This window comes from Carcharhinus amblyrhynchos, chromosome 3, assembly GCF_965287045.1.
Source record: "Carcharhinus amblyrhynchos chromosome 3, sCarAmb.v2.hapA, whole genome shotgun sequence".
NCBI classification, from domain to species: domain Eukaryota; kingdom Metazoa; phylum Chordata; class Chondrichthyes; order Carcharhiniformes; family Carcharhinidae; genus Carcharhinus; species Carcharhinus amblyrhynchos.
Window position 1 is genome coordinate 75,023,930 of NC_137326.1, and position 22,950 is coordinate 75,046,879.

Genomic DNA, 22,950 nt, shown 5'->3' on the forward strand with positions numbered 1-22,950 from the left:
CCTGTCAATACCACTCAGAATTGTTTATGTTTCACTTAAGTTGCCCCTCAATCTTCTAAACTCCAGTGATACTGGCCTAGCCTCTCCAACCTTTCCTCATAAGACAAGCCACCCATTCCTGGTAATACTCAGTAAACCTCGTCTGAACTGCTCCCAATGCATTTAGCATCCTTCCTTAAATAAGGAGACTAATATTGTATTAGCTTTTCTAATTACTTGCTTTACCTGCATACTAACCTTTAGTGATTCATACATTAGGACACATAGATCTCTCTGCATCTCAAAGCTGTGCAATCTCTCATCATTTAAACAACATGCTTCTTTTTATTTTTCCGAAATGGATCATTTCACATTTTCCCATATTATATTTGCCAGAACTTTGCCCATTCACATGACCTGTCTATATTCCTTTGCAGACTCCCTATGTTGTCTTCACAATTTATTTCCTATCTATTTCTGTGTCATCAGCAAATTTCACAACCATACCTTCAATCCTTTCATCAAATAATTTATATAAATTGTAGACAGTTGTGGTCATAGCACTGATCCCTGTGGCACACCATTTATTACATCCAAAGGAGACCCATTTATGCCTACTCTGTTTCCTGTTAGCTAACGAATCTCAATTCATGCTGCTTATACCATGAGCATTTATTTCCCACAATCACTGTTGATGTGGCAACTTATCAAATGCCTTCTGGAAATCTGAGTACATCCAGTCATTTATCCTCAGCATTTGTTAATTGACAAAGAAAACTCAAAGAATTTCTTATATTTTTTATGTCTGAATGAAATGAGGTTGTGCTATAGTGAGACAAATGGCCCCCAGTATTCTGGCACTGCTGAATCTTCAGAGCAACATCTAGAAGTACAGCTACCCTCACCACACAGTGAGCTTGGTAAAGTTGTTTAAAGGAAAGGGAGGTATATTAATGAATGATGAGACTGATAGCCTTTCAAACAACAATCTGTGCTCCACTCTGAGGATGAAATGATATTGTTTAGTTGGATTATAAATCTCTCATCTCTCATTCTCAGGATTTTGATTTGTTTAATCTGTTACTCTCTCCTGTTCTCTAGTGGTGATCAATGGCAGCACGTGTAGTGACTGGGGCAAATTTGATTGTAATTTGAAAGAAAATGTCCTCCCCTTGGCTCTTACTGGTGATCTGCTGGAGTTGATTGAACACCCATAAGAAAACACCTGAGATGTTATTCCATTGATTTGAAAAGGGTGGAAATCTGGGCAGCATTTAGAGCAGGTGGGTGTGGCAGATTCTAGGGTGGGCAGGTTTCTGTGGGTGTTTTTGGCAGGGGCAATTTCTATTGCAGGCATGTTCTACAGCATGTGGGTCATTTCATGGCTGGGTTCTTTGGCTGCTGGTTTCTTTAGTTTCGGGATCAGACTATTTCTATGACTGGCAGGTTCTAGAACATGAGACTTACCTGTTGGGCCGTTCTCTGACTGTTGGGTTCTGGAGCGGTCAGGTTCTGTAGCAGATGGGTTCCACAGTAATTGTGTGAGCTGTCAACTATTTCCACAGCTCAGGTAGGGTTGCCTCCCTTCAAAGTGTCTCTCTATGTGAATTGTGTTTTAAGTTAACTTAGGAACATAGGATTCAGGAGCAGGAGTAGGCCACTCAGTCCTTTTAGCGTTCCTTCTGCCATTCAATAAGATCATATCTGATCAAGCTGTGGTCTCAGTTCAACCTTCCTTGACCTTCATGGCCCTTGATTCCTTTGTTTATCAAAAATCTATCTAACTTGGCCTTGAGTAACTTCAGTGACCCAATCTCCACTGCTCTCTAGGAAAGAGAACACCTAACCACCCTCTGACAGAAACAAAGTTCTCCTCATCTCTGATTTGAAAGATAAACCTCTTATTCTGAAATTATGTCCCTTAATTTTATGGGTGTCAGTTAGCTCAGTTGGCTAGATTGTTGGTGTGTGATGGAGAGTGATGAAAGGTTCAATTCCTATATTGGCTATGGTAATTCATAGACACCTGTCATCTCACTTTGCCCCATACTATTGGAATATGCATCTCAAGCTATACATAACCAATTGCCTTTCTGTCTCTCCAATGAAGAGAGATACCTATAGTATGTGTAACAGGAATGAATAACCTCCCCTTAGTCTCCACAAGAGGGAACATCTTTCGGGTAACAGCAGAGGGGCCAGTAGGGTAGCTTACATTTGGGAATTTGCTCTCTTCGTCAATGAGGGAGATGATGTTCATTGGCTTGACCGCAAGTGTATCTAGTGTCTTCTGGTTATCGATGAATTCAATGTGTCGCCAGTCAATGTTCTCCTGAATGTATTCCTCCTGCTCCTGTTTGAAGATGCACTTCACGAAAAATTGCTGCAAGTGCTCATTGGCAAAGTTAATGCACAGCTGCTCAAAGCTGAAAAGAAGGGACATTATCTGTGAGAAAGCAACAGTGACCATCATTATTATTATTACCCAGCATCCATCAGCAAGATCTATGCCAGTACCCAAAGATGGAACTGGTTTCAGAACTGAAGATCGCAAGAAGTGTTGTAAATCATTAAAGAATCTGAAGAGCACGTCATGCTAGCTGGCACTAGGCTGGAATCTCTTCTTTCATCTATCTCTAACCCCAGGAAGTCCAGCCTAACATAAAGATACTGAGTGTCTTCACTCTCGGTAGCCAGTAGACAAAGTAATGGATATGATACATCACTTTGACCTCTCAATCTTGGATTGAAATTAAATTGTCCCATTGCAGTTAACTGCCAAAAACCACTGTCCTCATCCGCAGCCGGAATTCTCTGGTGCCACTGAAAGTGAATGGAGTTTTGACTGGAACACAAAATTCTCTGTTCTCACTCGCACTGGGGGAGCGGGGGCACAACCGAGAGCAAGGAATCCTGTCCAACACCTCAGAGGTTGAAATGTCCTGACTGAACTCGCCATTCTCCAGAAGGCTGTAAGAAAACAATAGGATTTGTGGTTTGGATGGATGCCTGGCTGAACTGATAAGGCTCTCACGCTCGGGGCAGGAGGTTCTGAGTTCAAACTCCACTCCAGAGACTTGAGCACAAAGTCCAAGCCAACGCACCCACTGTAGTACTAAGGGAGTAATGCACTATAGGAAGTGCAGTCTCTTGAATGTGATGTTAACCTGTCAGCCTTGTCAGGTGCATAAAAAAAATCCCATGGCACATTTTGATGAGAAGAAGGGAAATTCCCCCAGAATCCTGACAAATGTTCATCTCTCAATCAAAATCATTCAAGTATTACCTGGTCATTATCTCATTGCTGTTTGCGGGATCTTGCCTACGTAAAGTGGCTGCTGAGTTTCCTATATTACAACCAAGATTATATTCCCCGTTGGTTGTGAAATGCATTGGGACACTCAGAGGACATGAAGAAAGACTGTGGGCAGCGAAATGTTGTCTTTTTTGACAAAGTGACAGTTTGGGCAGGTAAAATGGAATGTAGCCCACCAGCTGTGCCGCCGACTTTTCCAGCCACAGGGCAGGGTCAATCGAGCGTGGAAGTTGCGCTGACCTAAAAGCCATTTTGGGTCTCCCGCTCGATTCTCTGCCCCCTTTGTCTTTCCCACTTCTGAGAAAGAGGGCAGAAAGTCTGCCCCCTAGGTAAATGCAGGTATTTTATTTTCCACAATGGAGCAGGTCCCCTTAATAAAACCCTTCTGTCAAGCTAATTCCTCTTCTTGTTGCTAGGTATTCTATTGCACTGCAGGTGCAATAGAAATTTCTATTTGGCAAAGGTTTAGCCCAGTTGGTCATCAGAGTGTGGGCCATTATGCAAGCTCACTGCCAAGGATGTGCAGTGGTATTGGGGAACAGAACAAGAAACAGCACTCACCAAATTCAACCAGCCAATGTTGAATGCCAGTGTTGAACTCACAGAATCATAGAATTATAGAATCCCTACAGTGCAGAAAGAGGCTATTCATCCCATTAACCCCACACTGACAACAATCTCATCCAGGCCCTAAGCCCATAACTGCACAGGTATACCCTATTAGTCCCCTTGACACCAAGGGGCAAGTTTAGCATGGCCAATCAACCTAACTCGCTCATCTTTGGACTGTGGGAAGAAACGAGAGCAGTGGGAGGAAACCCACACAGACACAGGGAGAACATGCAAACTCCACACAGACAGTCACCCAAGGCTAGTGATATTATCTGGATGTGACATACAGGCAAGGAAAACAGATGTACTTCACTGACATGCTGTTGAGTGCAGCATTCCCCATGTAGAAAGTTGAGGATGCTACAACAGAGTATGAAATCTTCCAGTTTGTTTTCTATTCATTCATGGGATGTGTGCATCGTTGACTGGGCCAGCTTTTAGAATCATAGAAAAACTACAGCACAAACAGGCCCTTCGGCCCACAAGTTGCGCCGATCTTATCGCTACCTACTAGGCTTACCTATAACCCTCAATCCTATTAAGTCCCATGTACTCATCCAGAAGTCTCTTAAAAAGACCCTATCGAATTTGCCTCCACCACCACCGACGGCAGCCGATTCCACTCACCCACCACTCTCTGAGTGAAAAGCCTACCCCAATATCTCCTCTGTCCGTTAAACCTGTGACCTCTCGTGGCAACCATTTCAGCCCTGGGGAAAGCCTCTGAGAGCCCACCTGATCAATACCTCTCATCATCTTATACACCTCTGTCAGGTCCCCTCTCATTATCTCTCTAAGGAGAAAAGATCGAGCTCTCTCAACCTATCCTCATAAGGCATGCCACCCAATCCAGGTAACATCCTTGTAAATCTCCTCTGCACCCTTTCAATGGCTTCCATATCCTTCCTGTAATGAGGCGACCAGAACTGAGCATGGTACTCCAAGTGGGGTCTGACCAGGGTCTTATAAAGCTGCAGCATTATCCTCCGACTCCTAAGCTCAATTCCTCGATTGATGAAGGCCAGTACACCATATGCCTTCTTAACCACATCCTCTACCTGCGAAGCCGATTTGAGAGTCCTTTGAACCTGGACCCCAAGACCCTTCTGATCTTCCACACTGCTAAGAGTCTTACCCTTAATATTATATTCCTTCATCCCAATGGACCTGCCAAAATGTACCACTACACATTTATCCAGGTTGAAGTCCATTCTGCCACTTCTCCGCCCAGTCTTGCATCCTATCTATGACACGCTGCAACTTCTGACATCCCTTCAAACTATCCACAACACCTCCTTTATGTCATCAGCAAACCTACCAACCCATCCCTGCACTTCCTCATCCAGGTCATTTATGAAAATAACAAACAGCAAGGGTCCCAGAACAGATCCCTGGGGCACTCCACTGGTGACCGACCTCTGTGCAGAAAAAGACCCATCCACAACCATTCTCTGCCTTCTGCAGGCAAGCCAGTTCTGGATCCACAAAGCAACATCCCCTTGGATCCCATGCCCCCTCACTTTCTCAATAAGCTTTGCATGTGGGACCTTATCAAATGCCTTGCTGAAGTCCATATAAACCACATCCACTGCTCCTCCTTCGTCAATGTGTTTAGTCACATTTTCAAAAAACTCAACCAGGCTCATGAGACATGATCTGCCTTTAACAAAGCTGTGCTGACTACTTTTGATCATACTATACTTCTCTAAATGTTCATAAATCCTGTCTCTCAGGATCTTCTCCATCAACTTACCAACCACTGATGTTAGATTCACTGGTCGATAATTTCCTGGGGTACATCTATTCCCTTTCTTGAATATAGGAACCACATCCGCAATCCTCCAATCCTCCAGAACCTCTCCTGTCTCCATCAATGATGCAAAGATCATCGCCAGAGGCTCTGCAATCTCTTCCCTTGCCTCCCACAGTAACCTGGGGTACATCTCACCCGGTCCTGGCGACTTACCTATCTTGATGCTATTCAAAAGCTCCAACACATCCTCTTTCTTAATGTCAACACACTCAAGCTTTTCAGTCCGCAGCAAACCTGCACTACAGCCACCAAGATCTTTTTCCACCATGAATACCAAAGTAAAGTATTCATTAAGCATCTCTGCTATTTCTACCGGTTCTATGCAAACTTTCCCACCGTCACATTTTATAGGTCCTATTCCTTCGCATCTCATCCTTTTACTCTTCACATACTTGTAGAACGGCTTAGGGTTTTCCTTAATCTTACCTGCCAAGGCCTTCTCATGACCCCTTCTGGCTCTCCTAATTTCCTTCTTAAGTTCCTTCCTACAAGCCATATACTCCTCTAGATCCCTAACGTTACCTAGCTCCCTGAACCTTTTGTACACTTTTCTTTTCTTTTTGACTAAATTTGTTACAACTTTCGTGCACCATAGTTCCTGTAACCTGCCATAACCTCCCTGTCTCATCAGAACATTGTCATGCAGAGCTCCAGACAAACATTCCTTGAAAATCTGCCACCTTACTTCGGTACATTTCCCCGAGAAGACCTCCTTCCAATTTACGTCTCTAATTTCCTGCGTGATGGCTTCATATTTCCCCTTACTCCAGATAAACACTTTCCTAGCTTGCCTGATCCTATCTCTCTCCAATGCTAATGTAAAGGAGGTAGATTTATGATCACTATCCCCAAAATGCCCTCCCACTGAGAGATCTAATACCTGTCCAGGTTCATTAGCCAATACCAGGTCGAGTACAGCCTCTCCTCTTGTAGGCTTATCCACATACTGACCCTCCTGAACACGCCTAACAAACTCCTCTCCATCCAAACCCCTTACCCTTTTATTGCCCATCCCTGAGGGTATTTAAGAGTCAACCATACTGCTGTGGGTCCGGAGTCACACGTGGACCAGACTAGGTAAGCACGGCAGATTTCCTTTCCTAAAGGACATTAGTGAACCAGATGGATTTTTACAACAATTGACAATGGTTACATGGTCATCATTATACTTCTACTTCCAGATTTTCATCAAATTCAAATTTAATCACCTGCTGTGGTGGGAGTCAAATGCGACTCTCGATTATTAGCTCAGGGACAATATCACTATGCTATTGCCTCCCCACTATGAAGTAGCAGCTCGACATGTTGTGAAAGTCATCAGCTGACAGAGACATGGACCAGACAGACAAGTGCCTCGATCAAATCAAACAACCTACCCAACGAGATGCAACTCTCCAAATGCTGCAGAACCAGTGATGAAAGGGGGCCTGACAACATCTGTGATTACAAGAACATGTTGGGGACACATAGATGAATTGACAGCCCATTATAGCATCTTATACAAAGAAAATAGCGTCAGCACCATGAAGGAGAGGAGAGGAGAGATGTTGAAGCACATCCATGCAAGTGATCAAGGAATTTACTTTATTCAGAGAAAGGCAAGAGAAGTGCTCTATTGGCCAAACATGAGCATTGAAACTGAACTCAGTGTGGTGCAAATACCAAGCTAAACAAGCTGGATAACAATTGATGATTCATAACATCCCAGTTAGACACTGGATGAAATTGGAAGTGGACTATTCACTTTGTTAGAAATTGATTATCTTGTCAGCGTCGACTACTTTTCTGACTACTGGAAGGTAGGCCAACTAACTTTAACGATGACAGGAGTTATAGTAGAATGCTTGAAAGCACACATCAGTTGGTATGACATTCCAGACATTGTGATCAGTGACAATGGCCCTCAGTTCACAAATGAAGAACTCAGCTGATTCACAAAGGATTGGGAAATTCAGTACTACACACCCATCTTTGCACTATCATCAGTTGATGGAAAGGCAGAGGCAACAGTGAAAACCCACCAAAGGATTCATCAAGGAATCAAACAAATGTGGCACTGACATATACAAAGCAATCCTATAGTAGAGAAACACACTGACTGCAGGCGTGGAAAATAGTCCTGTCCAGAGACTACTATCACATGCAAACTACTCTGCCAACAGCAAAACAGCTGCTGAAACCAGAAGTGGTAACAGGTGGGACTGAAAATATCAAGGTGAAACAGCAGAGAGACAAATTTCATTTTGACAAGACTGCCAAATTATTGCCTGAGTTGAACATTGGAGACTCAATCAGGATGCAAAATTTTAACCCTCTCAACAGGAGTCAGCCCATGTGAAAACTTGCCACACGCATAAAGAAATTGTCCTCTTGATTGTACACAGTGGAAGTGAACAACCAAACAACCAAATGTATCACTGGAACCACAGACCTATCCAATAACTAGTGAAGCTGTTCTTTCACAGCAGTCAGGGAGAAGGGATCTCACCAACTGAGTACACAACTACTACCAATCCCAGAGGTCTACATGTTCCCAACAACCACAGTGGAGCAACAGCAATCACCAAGGCAACAAGGACCACAAAAACGACACTCTCAGGCCCAGGAACATCCCCCAAACAAATAGTCAATGTCAGTGCAAAAGCATTCCATTAAGAGACCTACACATTTAAAGACTATGGGGTTGATCCTACCAAAAACATTCTAAGTTCAGGACAGGTGGGAAAACGGGAGAGTTTCTGCTCCACTTTTTGGGCGAGTTCAAATCCAGTATCTTATCCACTCAGCGCAGCAAAAATGACTTAAACCATTCCTTGCCTGTATGGGAAGGGTGAGGGGCTTAATTCACCAGCAAGCCTCCAGCAGCAAAAGGCACCATTGTACATGTGCAGATGTCTGTGGCGGCACATGTGCAATCGCAACCAGCAGAGGCCTGACAGGTCTGAGAGAGATACTTGTCAGGCTTCTGCTGGTGTAGCCAGTGAGACTGACACATTTGGCATGCCATAGCCATGTGACTTCACCATGAGGCAAGCCACTGTAGGTTGTCCTTTCAATAAAGTCTCTCACTGATAGAAGACGCTGGAGAGGTATAGCTGTCCTTATGCATGAATCAAAACATAAAACTAAGTAAATGTCTGCCTCAAGTCAAATATTGAAAAGAGATTAGATACCTGTTTGAATTGAAGTTCTCAAAACCAAAGATATCCAGTAACCCGATCGAACTGTAAACTTTTCCCAGATTGTCGGTAGAGAGTTTGTTAATCACGGTGTTAATTTTATCCACAATCCACACGAAGAGATGGTCATATATCCCCTAATTAAAACGATCAGATGCTTTGTTATACTAAAGATGCATTTGGAGGTTGCAAGGGAAAAGACTATATACTAAATACATTGGTTGGTTGGCACCTCAGCATGAACACATGGCAAGATAATTCCCATTCCTAGCAATGGGTTCTGGTCATGGCAACAGGAGGAAGTTGGGATGGAATCAGGAAAATCCACCCTTTGAAGTCCACATTAAGAAAAGTAATTGGTTGTAGTGAGGGTAGTGGTAGGGACTATAGAATACCATCATTCTCTGGTTTAAGAATGACTAAACTCTGGACCAGATGGTTTTCGTCTCAGAGTTTTAATGGAAGAATATTATAGATGACCGAACAATAACTTTTCAAAATTCTTTCAGTTTGGGAGTTTTTCTTTTAGACTGGAAAATTGCATACATCACTCAGCTATTCAAAGAAATTAGAGATGGAGTCCAGGGAATTACAAGCCAATTAGTCTAACAGCTATTGTCAGGAAATTACTAAAGTTTGTAATTAAGGATAAAGTGACTCAACGCCTTGAAAATATTCAGCTGATCAGAGAGACGCAGCATTGATTTATAAAGGGCAGGTCATGTTTGATAACCATGATTGAATTTTTTGAAGAAATGATTAAAATGGTGGATAGGACAATGATGATTAGTTATATGGATGTCCAGAAGGCATTTGCTAAAGTTCCCCATAAGAGACTGTTAAGTGAAGTTGAAGCTTGCGAAATTGAGGCAAATTACTGATCTGGTTCGGAAACTGACTATTTTTTTAAACTTATTTTTTCATGGAATGGGGGAGTTTGCTGGCAAGAGCAGCATTCATTGCCTATTACTAATTGCCCTTGAACTGAGTGACGTGCTAGACCATTTCAGAGAGGCAGTTAAGAGTCAACCACATTATTGTGGATCTAGAGTCACATGTAGGCTAGACATGGGAAGGGTGGCAAACTTTTTCCTCCAGCAGGACATTAGTGAATCCAATGGGTTTTTACAATAATGATTGATGAAAGTTTCATGCTCACCGTTACTGAGACTAGCTTTCAATTAATTGATTTAAATTAAATCAGCTGGTTCAACCTTACATCGTGAAAAGTCTGACAACACCAGGTTTTAGTCCAACCTATTTATTTGATAATATAATATTTGATAATATATAATATGAGTATATTATCAAATAAATAGGTTGGACTAAAACCTGGTGTTGTCAGACTTTTCACTGTGTTTACGCCAGTCCAACGCCGGCATACCCACATCATGTCAACCTTACATCACCAGAGGATTACTAGTCCAGAGGTATTACCAAACCACCACCATCTTCCCCCTGAACAACTGGAGGCAGAGAGTAGGGGTAACTGGGAGGTGCTCTTATCAGCAGGATGTGACAAAGTGGTGTCCTGCAGAGATCTGCGTTAGGGTCTCAAGTATTCCCTGTACTTGTTAGCAAATTAGGGAGCCACATCACTAGGTCTGCTGAATGACACATAGGCAGACAGCTGGCCAGCATTGGAGATGGCAACATAAAATTTATTGATTAAGTCAATAGGCAAAAACTGTGGGGAATGGGTTTCAATCCAGGCACATATGAGATCCTTCACTTTGGAACAAAGGAGGAAGAATGGAATATTATCTAAATGGTGGAAAGGTAGAATTGCTGGAGATCCAAAGAGTCTCGACTGTCAAGGTACACAGAACATTAAAATGTCGTCAGTAAATACAGAAAGTAATCAAAAAGGCTCATGGACTGCTGGCTTTATATCTAGAGGACTGGATCACAAAGGAGCAGGAGTCATGATTCCCTGGTCAGACCCACACTTGGAGTTACCGGGAGCAGTTCTGCACACCACACCTTAGAAGGTTATATTGGCCTCAGTGGCTGCGCACCTTAGATTTACCAGAATGTTAACATCAGGGGTAGGACATGGGGACATTATAGCCAGGAGCTTCAGGAATGAAAGGAGGAAATACATTTATGCACAAAGAATGGTAGATACTTGGAACTGTCTTCCTGAAGTAGCAGCTGATGCGAGATTAATTGCTGACTTTAAATCTGCGAGTGGCAGGTTTCTGTTAACCAAAGGAACATGGAGCTAAGGGAGATTTAGGTTGCAGATCAGCCATGATCTAATTGAAGGGTGGAATATGTATCAGGGGTCAAGTAGCCCACTCCTGTTCCTGATTACTGTCCTAGAACCACTGGAAGTGTGCATGTGGCCACAAGTGGAGATGATGCAGCTGTCATTATAAAACAGCCAGCTTTCATTCAGTAAGAGTGGACGCATGGTTGGCCAGTGGATGTAGAATGTTGCTTTAGTAAGGAATCAACACTTCAGCATGGATATAGATTCCCCTAGATTCCCCTGGTTAGGGTTAATGTATTTATTTGGAACAATGACAATAACATTGACAGGTAAAGCTTATTCCTTTATTGTCTCACCTTCACCAATGCATCCCGGCTACCGGCTGCCTGTGCTTTGCTCACTGGGGTGGTTACACTCTCCCCTCTGATTACCATGGATTTATTGGTCATTGCTTTCTCCAGTTCCAGTGAGTTCACCTGCAGCATCGAGAGATACCAAGTTATTCACACACCTCAAAACAGGAAGGTAGCCCGTCAGTACACACTCAAAATGTAACGTCAGACCTCATCATTGACCCACGTCAGAAGAACGAGAGTGAATACTCCTGACATCAGCAAGCTGAGAGTTCACTAACGGGAGGGCTCAGGGGATTTCTCAAAATCAACCTCATTAAGCATTCAGATAGAGTCCTGACAGAATCTATCAGTGGGAAATGGGGAGAGGGGAGGGGACGGTGCAGGGATGTGCTGTAATGCACAAAAGCTGCTGCTGCTTCTTATATGACTGCTTGATGGTGGAAGTTCCAATTTATTTCATCACCTGGCTGACCAATTTCTGGTGCTGTTTTGGAAATTATTTGATAAAAACTCCAGAGAGGGATAGTAGGCCTGCTTGGGTCCCAGATCAACATTTCTACTTTATACTCTGCAGAGTATGAGCTGATGAACATTTGAGTCAATCAGTCAAGGTTGTGAGTACGGATAAGAAAGCAGTTGAATGATCTGAGAAGTTCGGTCAAGGTAAGGCTAGCCAGTATTTCACTACAACCACTTGATAAACATGCCACAGCGAGTAAGTAGCCTGTCTTCCTGATAAACTATGGCTTAATCCCATCCCACGTGGCTTCCCATTCTGCAGCTTGGCACATGATAACACTACCAAGGAAAACGATATCTGCTGTTGCATTGACATTTGAAAAGGCGAAGATTCTCGAGGTTGACCACAACCTGGGTTGCAGTCCTTACATCTCCTCAACATCCCAGAACTACTTCACTGACTACATTTTGATCAATATGTTCTCCTAGGCTGGCTTCTTCTGGGCGGCACGGTGGCACAGTAGTGGGTGGCATGGTGGTGGGCAACAGGCCAGGGGCCCGGGCTCAATTCCAGCCTCGGGTCACTGTCTGTGTGGAGTTTGCACATTCTCCCAATGTCTGCATGGGTTTCATCTGGGTGCACCTGTTTCCTCCCACAATCCAAAGATGTACGGGTTAGGTTGATTGGCCATGCTAAATTAACTCAGATTAGCAGGGTAAATATGTGGGGTTACGGGAAAATGGCCTGGGTGGAATTATGGTCAGTGCAGACCTGTTGGGCCGAATGGCCTTCTTCTGCACAGTAGGATTTCAATGGCTGTATGAATCTTGCTCATCTGAAGATGAAGGAGAAATTTCCCAGAGTATATTTGCTTCTTATTGGTGGTTGGAATGAGGGAAGATGCCGGATGAAGTGTTTAAGCAATGTGGCCATTGTGGTGTCCAACACCAGTCAGTCTTTGCTTGCCAACTAATTTGATGCTTTTGTGGAACAATTTGGCATTTAAAGGGATGGAGCAAACCCGGTCTCTAATTTCAGTCCATTGACTGCAATTGATTGCATTTCAAGGGACACTCTGGGACCAGCAAACATTCAGGATTGCTGGGGGAGAGCAGGGGAGAGGGACAGTGAAGTTGGGCAACTCTCTGACAATTGGAGCTAATTCCATTCCCTTTCTCCATTACCTTCCCATACCACAGCCCCAACATACCATAATTGACACTATTGACTCTGGAAACGCTGTCATTAAGTCCTGCGACTAATTTAATGGGGACAGTTTTATTTACCTCAAGCAACTTTGTTGCCATGGAGAGATGACTTGACTTCAAAAGTTCACAGCAATCCAAGTTATCGTACACAGCAGCTGTAAGGGAATAGCAGGTCAATACAGAATTGATATGGAGGAATTGTTCTCATTGTTAGAAGGATCAGGGACCAGAAGACACCGATTTAAGGTGATTGGCAAAAGGACCAACATGAGGAAAAATCTTTTCAAGCAGTGGGTAGTTAGTATCTGGAAGGCACCACCTGAGAGTGGAGGCAGATTCCATTATGATGTACCAAAGGGAATTAGATAAGTGTTTGAAGAGAAAAATTTGAAGGGCTATGAGGAAGGGCAGGCGAATGGGAATAACCAACTTTTTATTCTATGATTGTGTCTTAGTACCTTCAAGCCGTGACTTCTGCATTTAAGTAGACCCAAACCTAGTTGCGCCAGGCTTTTCTGCATTGGTTCATGTGGAGTTAAATTTCCAAATGCATCAGGAATGCAGTGTTCCCTGGCCATCTTCTTCAATCCAACTCCAAATACTTGAGCACAAGGTCCAGGTTGACAACGCAGTATTGAAAGCTTACATTAAATGTACAAGACAGTAACCCAACTGAGTCCATGCTAGTGATTACACTCTACGTGAGTCTCCTCCGACTCTAATGATCTCTTCCTACACTGTCTCCAAGATGAGATCTCATGGTGCACTGGGTGGCCTCCCTGTCCCTGAGACAGAAGCTCAGGTTCGAGTCCCACTTCAGGACTTAATGTCATAGGAAGGTGCACTCATTACTCAATAGGTTGTGTATTAAACTGCAAATCCTTCCAACACACATCAATGCCGAGTGGGAGGGATTCCTGGTTTGCCATGTGATGGAGAGAAATTGGAGCCTCTATCATCACTGACCATATCTCCAGACTACAACATGCCTGGAAGTATGAAACTCAGACTCGTTGGCTGGCTCAGTTGGCTGGGAGGCTGGTGTGGACCAGTTTGGTGCCAACAGCAGGGGGTTCGATTCCGTGTTCTGGTTTGAGTGGATTTGGGACCTGCCTCCTTGTCCTATCTGTGGTGAAGATCATGGCGCTGTGGGCAGAGAATTGAAGCCATTATTCCCTCCCCTCCAAGTGTAAGTTGATGCTATCTGTTTCATGTGGCAATCAGCTCCACAACTTTGTCAGCTATATGTTTGATAACTATCACTCAAGTATTCCCCCATTGAACTACATTAAACTACAAAACGGTTTCCACGTTCACCCTGTCAAGTTTGGTTTCTAGTTACATGGATCATTAAAAGTCATGAACAGGTGCAGAAAAGAAGCAAAAAAAGTTAATGGAGCACTAGCCTTGATATTTGGAAGACTAGAATACAAGGGGCTCGAAGTCAGTTTCAGCTATATAAAGCCTTGATAAGCCATACCTTGAGGTCTGGGAGCAGTTCAGGATGTTACACCTTAAGAAGAAGATACTGACAAAGATGAAGTGGGGTTGCGGGTTCAGACGGAGTCACCTCTGAAATGTAATCTGATGAAAATGTATGATAATTTTCTGACTATGACACCGCAGTGTGAAATGAGCGTACGGCAAATCCAAAACATTGGCATTAAGTGGTTTCACCAAGAATGATTATATGGATGGTTAGTGTGGGAAATTAAATTGTAACAGACATACAAAAGAGGGCATTCGGCTCAGGCTGCACTGTTGAAGCAACTTTTCCCTCTAGGACTTTATGAAGAGATTCATGAGATACAACTTGCCGATCCAGATAGCTGTCTATAGTTATGATTAGGTTAGTCGATGCACTAATCTGAATACATTGTGTGTTGCTCTCTCCAGTCTCACTTTTACCTTGGAAATGTAGGTTGCCCAAATGCAGAATGGTAGCCAATAGCTTGCTGATTTCCCATTGGTCATTGTCTGTGAACATCAAAATTTTCATGGCTGAGCAAATGTCAGCATAGTGTTTTACATCATCATGTCCATCACAACTTGTACAGTTACCCTGTAAAAACAAAGTCACATGTAACTGATCTTAAACATGATTGCCCCAATCAACCACCATACCATAAAGGAAATGGTGAGAGAATTTTGACCTCCCTATGAACTCCAACCGACCATTGGTGTCATTGGACCAACTGGGGAGTTCCATTTGAAAAATTGTGAGCATGCATTTCATACGATTTATGCTGAAGGAGTGCCTTGCTCTCCACATTTCATTAATCAAACTAGAGAAGAATCTGTCATCCTATTTACACTATCTGATTGTGGAAGAGTACTAATTAAATATCAGGTTAATTTCAGAGAAAAAGTGTTTAAACAGGAGATTAATTTTGGAGGAATCTTGTTTAAATAGGAGATTAATTTTGGAGGAATCCTATTTAAACAGAAGATTAATTTGGTGAAGCTCCTCTCTTTGAGTAAAAGGGTCAATTTGTTAATGGACCTATCAGTTTTTTAAATTCATTTAGAGTGTGTGGGCATCACAGACTAGACCAGCATTTATTGCCCGTTCCTAGTTGCCCTTGAGAAGGTGGTGGCGATCTGCCACCTTGAATCGCTACATTCCCTGAGGTGAAGGTACACTCATTGCACTGTTAGGAAGGGAATTCCGGGATTCCGACCCAGTGACAGTGAAGGAACGGTGATGTATTTCCAAATCAGGATGGTGAGTGGTTCGGAGAGGAATCTCCAGGTTCCCAGGTATCTGCTGCCCTTGTCATTCTACATGCTAGTGGTTGAGAGGTTGGAAGGCGCTGATGAAGGAATCTTGGTGAGTTTCTGCAGTGCATCTTGTAGATGGTACACATGCTGACACAGTACAGCAGTGGTGAAGGAATTGAATGTTTGTGGAAGAGGTAGCAATCAAGCAGGCTGCTTTGTCCTGGATGGTATTGAGCCTCTTGATTCTTATTGGAGTTGCACTCATCCAAGCAAGTGGAAGTATTTAATCACACTGCCGACTTGTGCCCGATGGAGTGTGGATAGGCTTTCAGGAGTCAGGCAGTAATTTACTCACTGCAGGATTCCTAACCTATCATTCTAATTAGCCTTGACTCCTGTCCTTACAAGTTCAATTTGTCCACAAGTTTTAATCCTTCAGAGTTTAGCATACCATGAGTAATTAACCGGAGGAATAACAAGGCAGCTTTTATACCTAATGTGTCCCGTACATCATTGTAAATCAATGTAAGAGCTGGTCTTGACCAGTATCACTGTTTCAGTGTGATACTGCTTCGTGTAACAATGGAGGCAGTGGTGTTCTGGTACAATATATCTCACCTTGGTCAGATAGTCATATTCATGTGCCGTGCCTAAACTGAGGAGCTTTTTCTGCTCTGCGTTCATCCCCAGCAGCATACTGTAGAATATGTGGTAGTTCCTCTCATCTAGAGCCTGAGAGTGACAGAAAACAATACACAAAACAACAATTAGTAGAAGCACCTACATAAGAACATAAGAAATAGGAGCAGGAGTAGGCCATCTAGCCCCTCGAGCCTGCCCCGCCATTCAATAAGATCATGGCTGATCTGAAGTGGATCAGTTCCACTCTCCCACCTGCTCCCCATAACCCATAATTCCCCTGTCTATCAGAAACCTACCTACCCGTGACTTAAATATATTCAGCAAGGTAGCCTCTACTGCTTCAACAGGCAGAGAATTCCAAAGATTCACTACCCTCTGAGAGAAGAAGTTCCTCTTCAACTCTGTTCCAAATTGACTCCCCCTTATTTTAAGGCTGTGTCCTCTAGTTCTTGTTTCTTTTCTAAGTGGAAATAATCTCTCTGCCTCTACCCTGTCTACCCCCTTCATTATCTTATACGTCTCTATAAGATCTCCCCTCAGCCTTTGAAACTCCAACAAGTACAAGCCCAATCTACTCATTCTCTCCTCATAAGCTAACCCCCTCATCTCTGGTATCAAACTGGTTAACCTTCTCTATACTCCCTCCAAGGCCAATATATCCTTTCGCAAATAAGAGGACCAAAATTGCACACAGTACTCTAGTTGTGGCCTCACCAGCACCTTGTACAATTGCAGCAAGACCTCCCTGCTTTTATACTCCATCCCCCTCGTGATAAAGGCCAACATTCCATTCGCCTTCTTGATCATCTGCTGCGCCTGCAGACTGAGTTTTTGCAACTCATGCACAAGGACCCCCAGGTCCCTCTGCACCGTAACATGTTGTAATTTTTCACCATTTAAATAATAGTCCATTTTACTATTATTCCTTCCAAAATGGATAACCTCACACTTACCAACGTTATACTCCATCTGCCAGATCCTCGCCCACTCACTTAGCCTATCCAAATCTCTCTGCAGACTTTCCACATCCTCCAAGCAATTCACTTTCTCAGTCATCTTTGTGTCATCAGCAAACTTTGTTATCCTACACTCGGTCCCCTCCTCCAGACCGTCTATGTATATGGTAAACAGTTGCGGCCCCAGCACCGATCCCTGCGGCACGACACTAGTCACCAACTGCCAACCAGAAAAGCACCCATTTATTCCAACTCTCTGCTTCCTGTTAGATAACCAATCCTCAATCCACGCTAACACTTTACCTCCAACTCCGTGTACCTTAATCTTTTGCAGTAACCTTTTGTGAGGCACCTTATCGAACGCCTTCTGGAAATCTAAAAACACCACATCCACTGGTTCCCCTCTGTCAACCACACTAGTCACATCTTCATAAAAATCCAGTAAGTTCATCAAACACGACTTCCGTTTCATGAATCCATGCTGTGTCTGTTTGATCGAACCATTCCTTTCCAGGTGTCCGTTATTTCTTCTTTAATGATGGATTCCAGCATTTTCCCAGCTACGGACGTTAAGCTAACCGGCCTATAGTTATCCACCTTTTGTCTACTTCCTTTTTTAAACAATGGCATTACATGAGCTGTTTCCCATTCAGCTGGCATCTCCCCAGAGTCCAGCAAATTTTGATAAATTACAACTAATGCATCTGCTATTACTTCTGCCATTTCTTTGAGTACCCTGGGATGCATTCCATCCGGGCCCAGGGACTTGTCTACCTTTAGTCCCATTAGCCTACCAAGCACTACTTCTTTAGTAATAATAATTGTTTTAAAGAACTCACGCCCTACAGTCCCACGACCATCAATTTTCGTTAAGCTATTTGTGTCCTCTAACATGACGATCGACACAAAAATCTTGTTTAAGGCCTCAGCCATTTCCTCGTTTCCCATTATTAAATCCCCCTTCTCGTCTTCTAAGGGCCCAACATTTACTTTAGCCACTCTTTTCTTTTTTATATATTTGTAAAAACTTTTACTATCAGTCTTTATATTTTGTGCTAGTTTAGTTTCATAATCTATCTTTCCTTTCTTTATCGCTTTCTTAGTTGTTCTTTGTTGTTTTTTAAAGCTTTCCCAATCTTCTAATTCCCCACTAGTTTTGGCCACTTTGTACGCATTGCTTTTTAATTTAATACTCTCCTTTATTTCCTTAGTTATTCATGGCTGGTTATCCCTTTTCTTACATTCCTTCTTTATCACCGGAATGTATTTTTGCTGAGTATTGAGAAAAATCTCCTTAAAAATCCTCCACTGTTCCTCAGCTGTCCTACCAACTAGTCTGTGCTCCCAGTCTATGTTAGCCAATTCTGCCCTCATCCTATCGTACTCCCCTCGGTTCAAGCAGAGGACACCGGTTTGGGACCCTACTTTCTCACCCTCCATCTGTATTAGAAATTCAACCATATTGTGATCACTCATCCCAAGAGGATCCCTCACAAGAAGATCTTTAATTTTACCTGTTTCATTACACAGGACCAGATCCAAGATAACTCGTTCCCTCGTACGTTCTGTAACATACCGTTCGAGGAAACTATCCCGACAGCATTCTAAGAACTCTTCCTCAAGTCCACCGCATCCAACTTGAGTCAACCAATCGATATGCAGGTTAAAATCCCCCATGACTATTGCTGTTCCGTTTTTGCACACATCCATTATTTACTTGTTTATAGCCCACCTCACCTCGAAGTTATTGTTTGGGGGCCTATAGACTACGCCCACCAGTGACCTTCTCCCCTTACTATTCCTTATCTCCACCCACATCGATTACACATTTTGCTCCTTAGAGCCTATATCATCTCTCACTACTGCCCTGATTTTATCCTTAATTAACAGAGCTACCCCACCTCCATTGTCTTCCTGTCTATCCTTCCGAAATGTCTGATACCCCTGGATATTCAGTTCCCAGTCCCGGTCACCCTGCAACCATGTTTCTGTAATGGCCACAAGATCATACCCATTTGTACTGATTTGTGCCATCAACTCATTTTCTTTGTTTCCAATGCTACGTGCATTCAGGTAAAGTGTCTTTGTGCTAGCTTTTGTCTGGACCTGATTTGTTACTGCATTCTTTTGATTGCATGCTCTGTCCCTACCTGTCGCAAACTGGTTATTCTTCCCCAGACCATCTCCCTGCACTGCGTTGACCACCTCCCTTCTCGTGTTTGTCACCCTTTTTAGTCTGCCTGAGGTTAGATTCCTACCACCTTCTGCATTCTCTGTCCTATTACATGGTCTGGAAACGTTACTAACCTCTCCTGAGCCCTCGACTCCTTTAACTAGTCAAATGTCCTCATCATTAACCTGCACTCATACCCTCTCCTTTACCTTTGATTTTGTAATTCCCCATATCCCTGAACCCCACCCCCCCCCTCCTCCATTTAGTTTAAAGCCCTTTCTACAGTCCTAGTTATACAATTTGCCAGGACTCTGGTCCCAGCACAATTCAGACGAAGACCATCCCATCTGAACAGGTTCCATCTTCCCCAATACTGGTGCCAATGTCCCATGAGTTTAAACCCATGTCCCATGAATTCAAACTCACAGCAAAGTAAGTGAGAGTCAGGGTACCAATCTAGAGCATATGGCGATACAAGTGTCTAACCATTAAGAGGACAATCCTCAAGCAGTCTCTACTTGCCACTTCCTCACTGAATACGATTCTCTGCTCAACATCTCCGTCAGAGGTTTTAGCCTCTGCTCATCCAGAGGAAACACATTTACGGGAGGTCAAAGTAAGCTTTGTCCACTGCATACTAGAACCATGAGAGAGGGGAATGTGCAATTAGACCTTGGTGCCCTCGTACACCAGTCACTGAATGTAAGCATGCAGGTACAGCAGGCGGTGAAGAAGACGAATGGAGCGTTGGCCTCCATAGCGAGAGGATTTGAGTACAGGAGCAGGGATGTCTTGCTACAATTATACATGTTCTTGGTGAAGCCACACCTGGATAATGCACACAATTTTGGTCTCCTTGTCTGAGGATGGATGTTCTAGAGGGAGTGTAGCCAATGTTTCCCAGACTGATTCCAGGGATGGCAGAACTGATGTATGAGGTGAGATTGACTCTCTCTAGAGTTGAAAAGTATGAGGGGACTGGGGTGGATCTGATAGAAACCTATAACATTCTAACAGGACTAAACAGGCAGGTGTAGAAAAGATGTTCCCAATGGTGGGGAAGTCCAGAACCAGGGGTCGCAATCTGAAGATAAGGGGCAAACCTTTTATGACTGAGATGAAGAGAAATTTCTTCACACTGCAGAAAACAGTTGAGGCCAAAACTTTGTGTAATTTCAAGGAGGAATTAGTATAGCTTTTGGGGCAAAGGAGATCAAAGAATATGGGGGTAGTAGGGTATTGTGTTGAATGATCAGTCATGATTGTAACAAATGGCGATGCAGGCTTAAAGAAACAAGTTGCTTTTTGCTGCTTCTATTTTCTATGTCTATGTTTCCATGTTTGACTGTAACCAGCCATCATGCAGCACACTGCAGTAACTGTGATTGCAGATCTCTGCTGATCCAAAGCAGCTGGAATCTAGGAGTTGACCAAATTCCCCAGTGTACAGGACACTAGCAAACACCCCAGCATTGTGACTCCATGTGACCAGTGCCTTGGACAAATAGAAAAAGCTTTCCTTTCCACTCTTTGACTTTACAGCTGGTACACAGTACCATCGCTTGATAACCAAGCATGACATGACTGTTAAATACAAAGGTGGTCCAACTGTGGAATAGGAAGTCTTATTGAAGCCTGGCTCCAAGCAGCCAAGGAATGATGCACTAAACTGTTGACAGTGACTTCTCAATTGATTCTGCAGGAGAGATAGAGAACCAGTAAATGTTCTCACAGAAATTCTCATCTGGCCCAAATGTCTGATATTTGTCACCATTGAACCTTGAAGGCGAACCCAACTCTCCTGTTGATCCCTGGATTCTTCAATATTCCTTTTTTCCAAGCGAATTCCCTTGTAAAAAAAGGATTGACAGGCCAGATGGGAATCAGTGAGTAAGCCGCCTGGATAGCCCAAGATTGGCGTTGTCTTGCAATAGTGAATAAGATTGCAATCAGCAGAGGCAGGTAGTATGGTGGCACAGTGGTTAGCACTGCTGCCTCACAGCACTAGGGACCAGGTTTGATTCCCAGCTTGGGTCACTGTCTGTGTGGAGTCTGCACATTCTCCCAGTGTCTGCGTGGGTTTCCTCCAGGTGCTCCAGTTTTTTCCCACAAACTAAAAGTCATGCTGGTTAGGTGCATTGGTCATGCTAAATTCTCCCTCAGTATACCCGAAAAGGCGCCCGAGTGTGGTGACTAGGGGATTTTCACAGTAACTTCATTACAGTGTTAATATAAGCCTACTTGTGACAATAATAAATAAATCTTAAACTTTAGAATGAGGGGGCCACAAATTGCCGGAACAGTAGAAAGAGTCTAGGGAAGGGTTGAGACAATAGGGCAATGAGGGAGAAACTCTCTTATTGGTGAAAAAGCCAGCTGACAAAGGAGAGCAGGAGTTCGTCTTTTTAGGCAGGCATCTCAATATTTGATTTTTTTTATTTGCCAATTGGTATCAGGGCAATTGTTTTCCAGTTTCTTCAGAACACTACATCTTTCACATCTGAAAGGGATGATGGGCTGAATTTTACCACGGACATAGGGTTGGCCTGGATTGAAGATCCCACTCCAGGACACTGCTGTGTGTGACTCTGGAGAAAAATCATTGAGACATTAAAAAGAGATTTCTTTTGACATTTTCTTTGAACATTTCTCTTTGTCAGATATAAAAATATTGAAAATGGGGGCCGAAAGGTTGTTTGGCTAACAGTCGAGCATCATCCAATAGGGTAATGAATCATTTTGCTTTCCAATTGGCGTTGGAAGGTAGTGCATCACAAGGATGAATGTGTTGACCAACTAATTGTTGGAGCATGGGGAAAAGTCTTGTGATGAATCAAAGTTAGCAACCCTACGTGGGCATGAGGACTCCGATAGCAGGTGAAAATTGGGTTGCAGCCTGAACTTGTCAGCAGTGAGACCAGCTTGGTGATTTTACCACACATCACCTAGCAGAATCACTATCTAATTACAGACAAGCGTGTTGCGAGTGTTGTGGGCCTCATCAGCAATTCTGAGGACTCAGCAGCCCCGTAGGTGCAGGCAAAGCAGGCAGAAAACTTGAGGGCGAGGGCATCTCAAAATGGTGGCGCCCTTGTTGTACAGGTAATTAAGAATAAAAATTCAGGGGCTAAATACAGAAGGCCCCACGGAACATAGGGTAATGTGCCCCCCCCAAGGTGGAAGGGTGCATTTGGGCCCTGGGCTCAGCCTCTCCTCAAGCAGCCTCCTCTGTAGGCATGGTGCCTCTGGCTCTGATGCCATCCCCTCCATCAACAGGTGGCACCCCTCCATCTAAGTAATGGGCTTCTACCTCGTGGGTT

At 43.5% G+C, this 22,950-nt stretch overlaps 1 protein-coding gene across 4 annotated transcripts in view; it reads right to left on the reverse strand.

The window, feature by feature from the left end:
* The window catches only part of LOC145340854 (unconventional myosin-VIIa-like), a 183,212-nt gene that overhangs the window by 119,596 nt on the left and 40,666 nt on the right, over positions 1-22,950 (reverse strand). For all 4 annotated transcript variants that reach the window (XM_080185314.1, XM_080185315.1, XM_080185313.1 and 1 more), the window contains 6 exons: positions 16,478-16,591; positions 15,047-15,200; positions 13,217-13,293; positions 11,471-11,590; positions 8,894-9,036; positions 2,195-2,405 (listed from right to left, as the gene is read on the reverse strand). In XM_080185314.1, the coding sequence (XP_080041440.1) occupies positions 2,195-2,405; positions 8,894-9,036; positions 11,471-11,590; positions 13,217-13,293; positions 15,047-15,200; positions 16,478-16,591 (819 nt within the window). The remainder of the gene's footprint in view (positions 1-2,194; positions 2,406-8,893; positions 9,037-11,470; positions 11,591-13,216; positions 13,294-15,046; positions 15,201-16,477; positions 16,592-22,950) is intronic.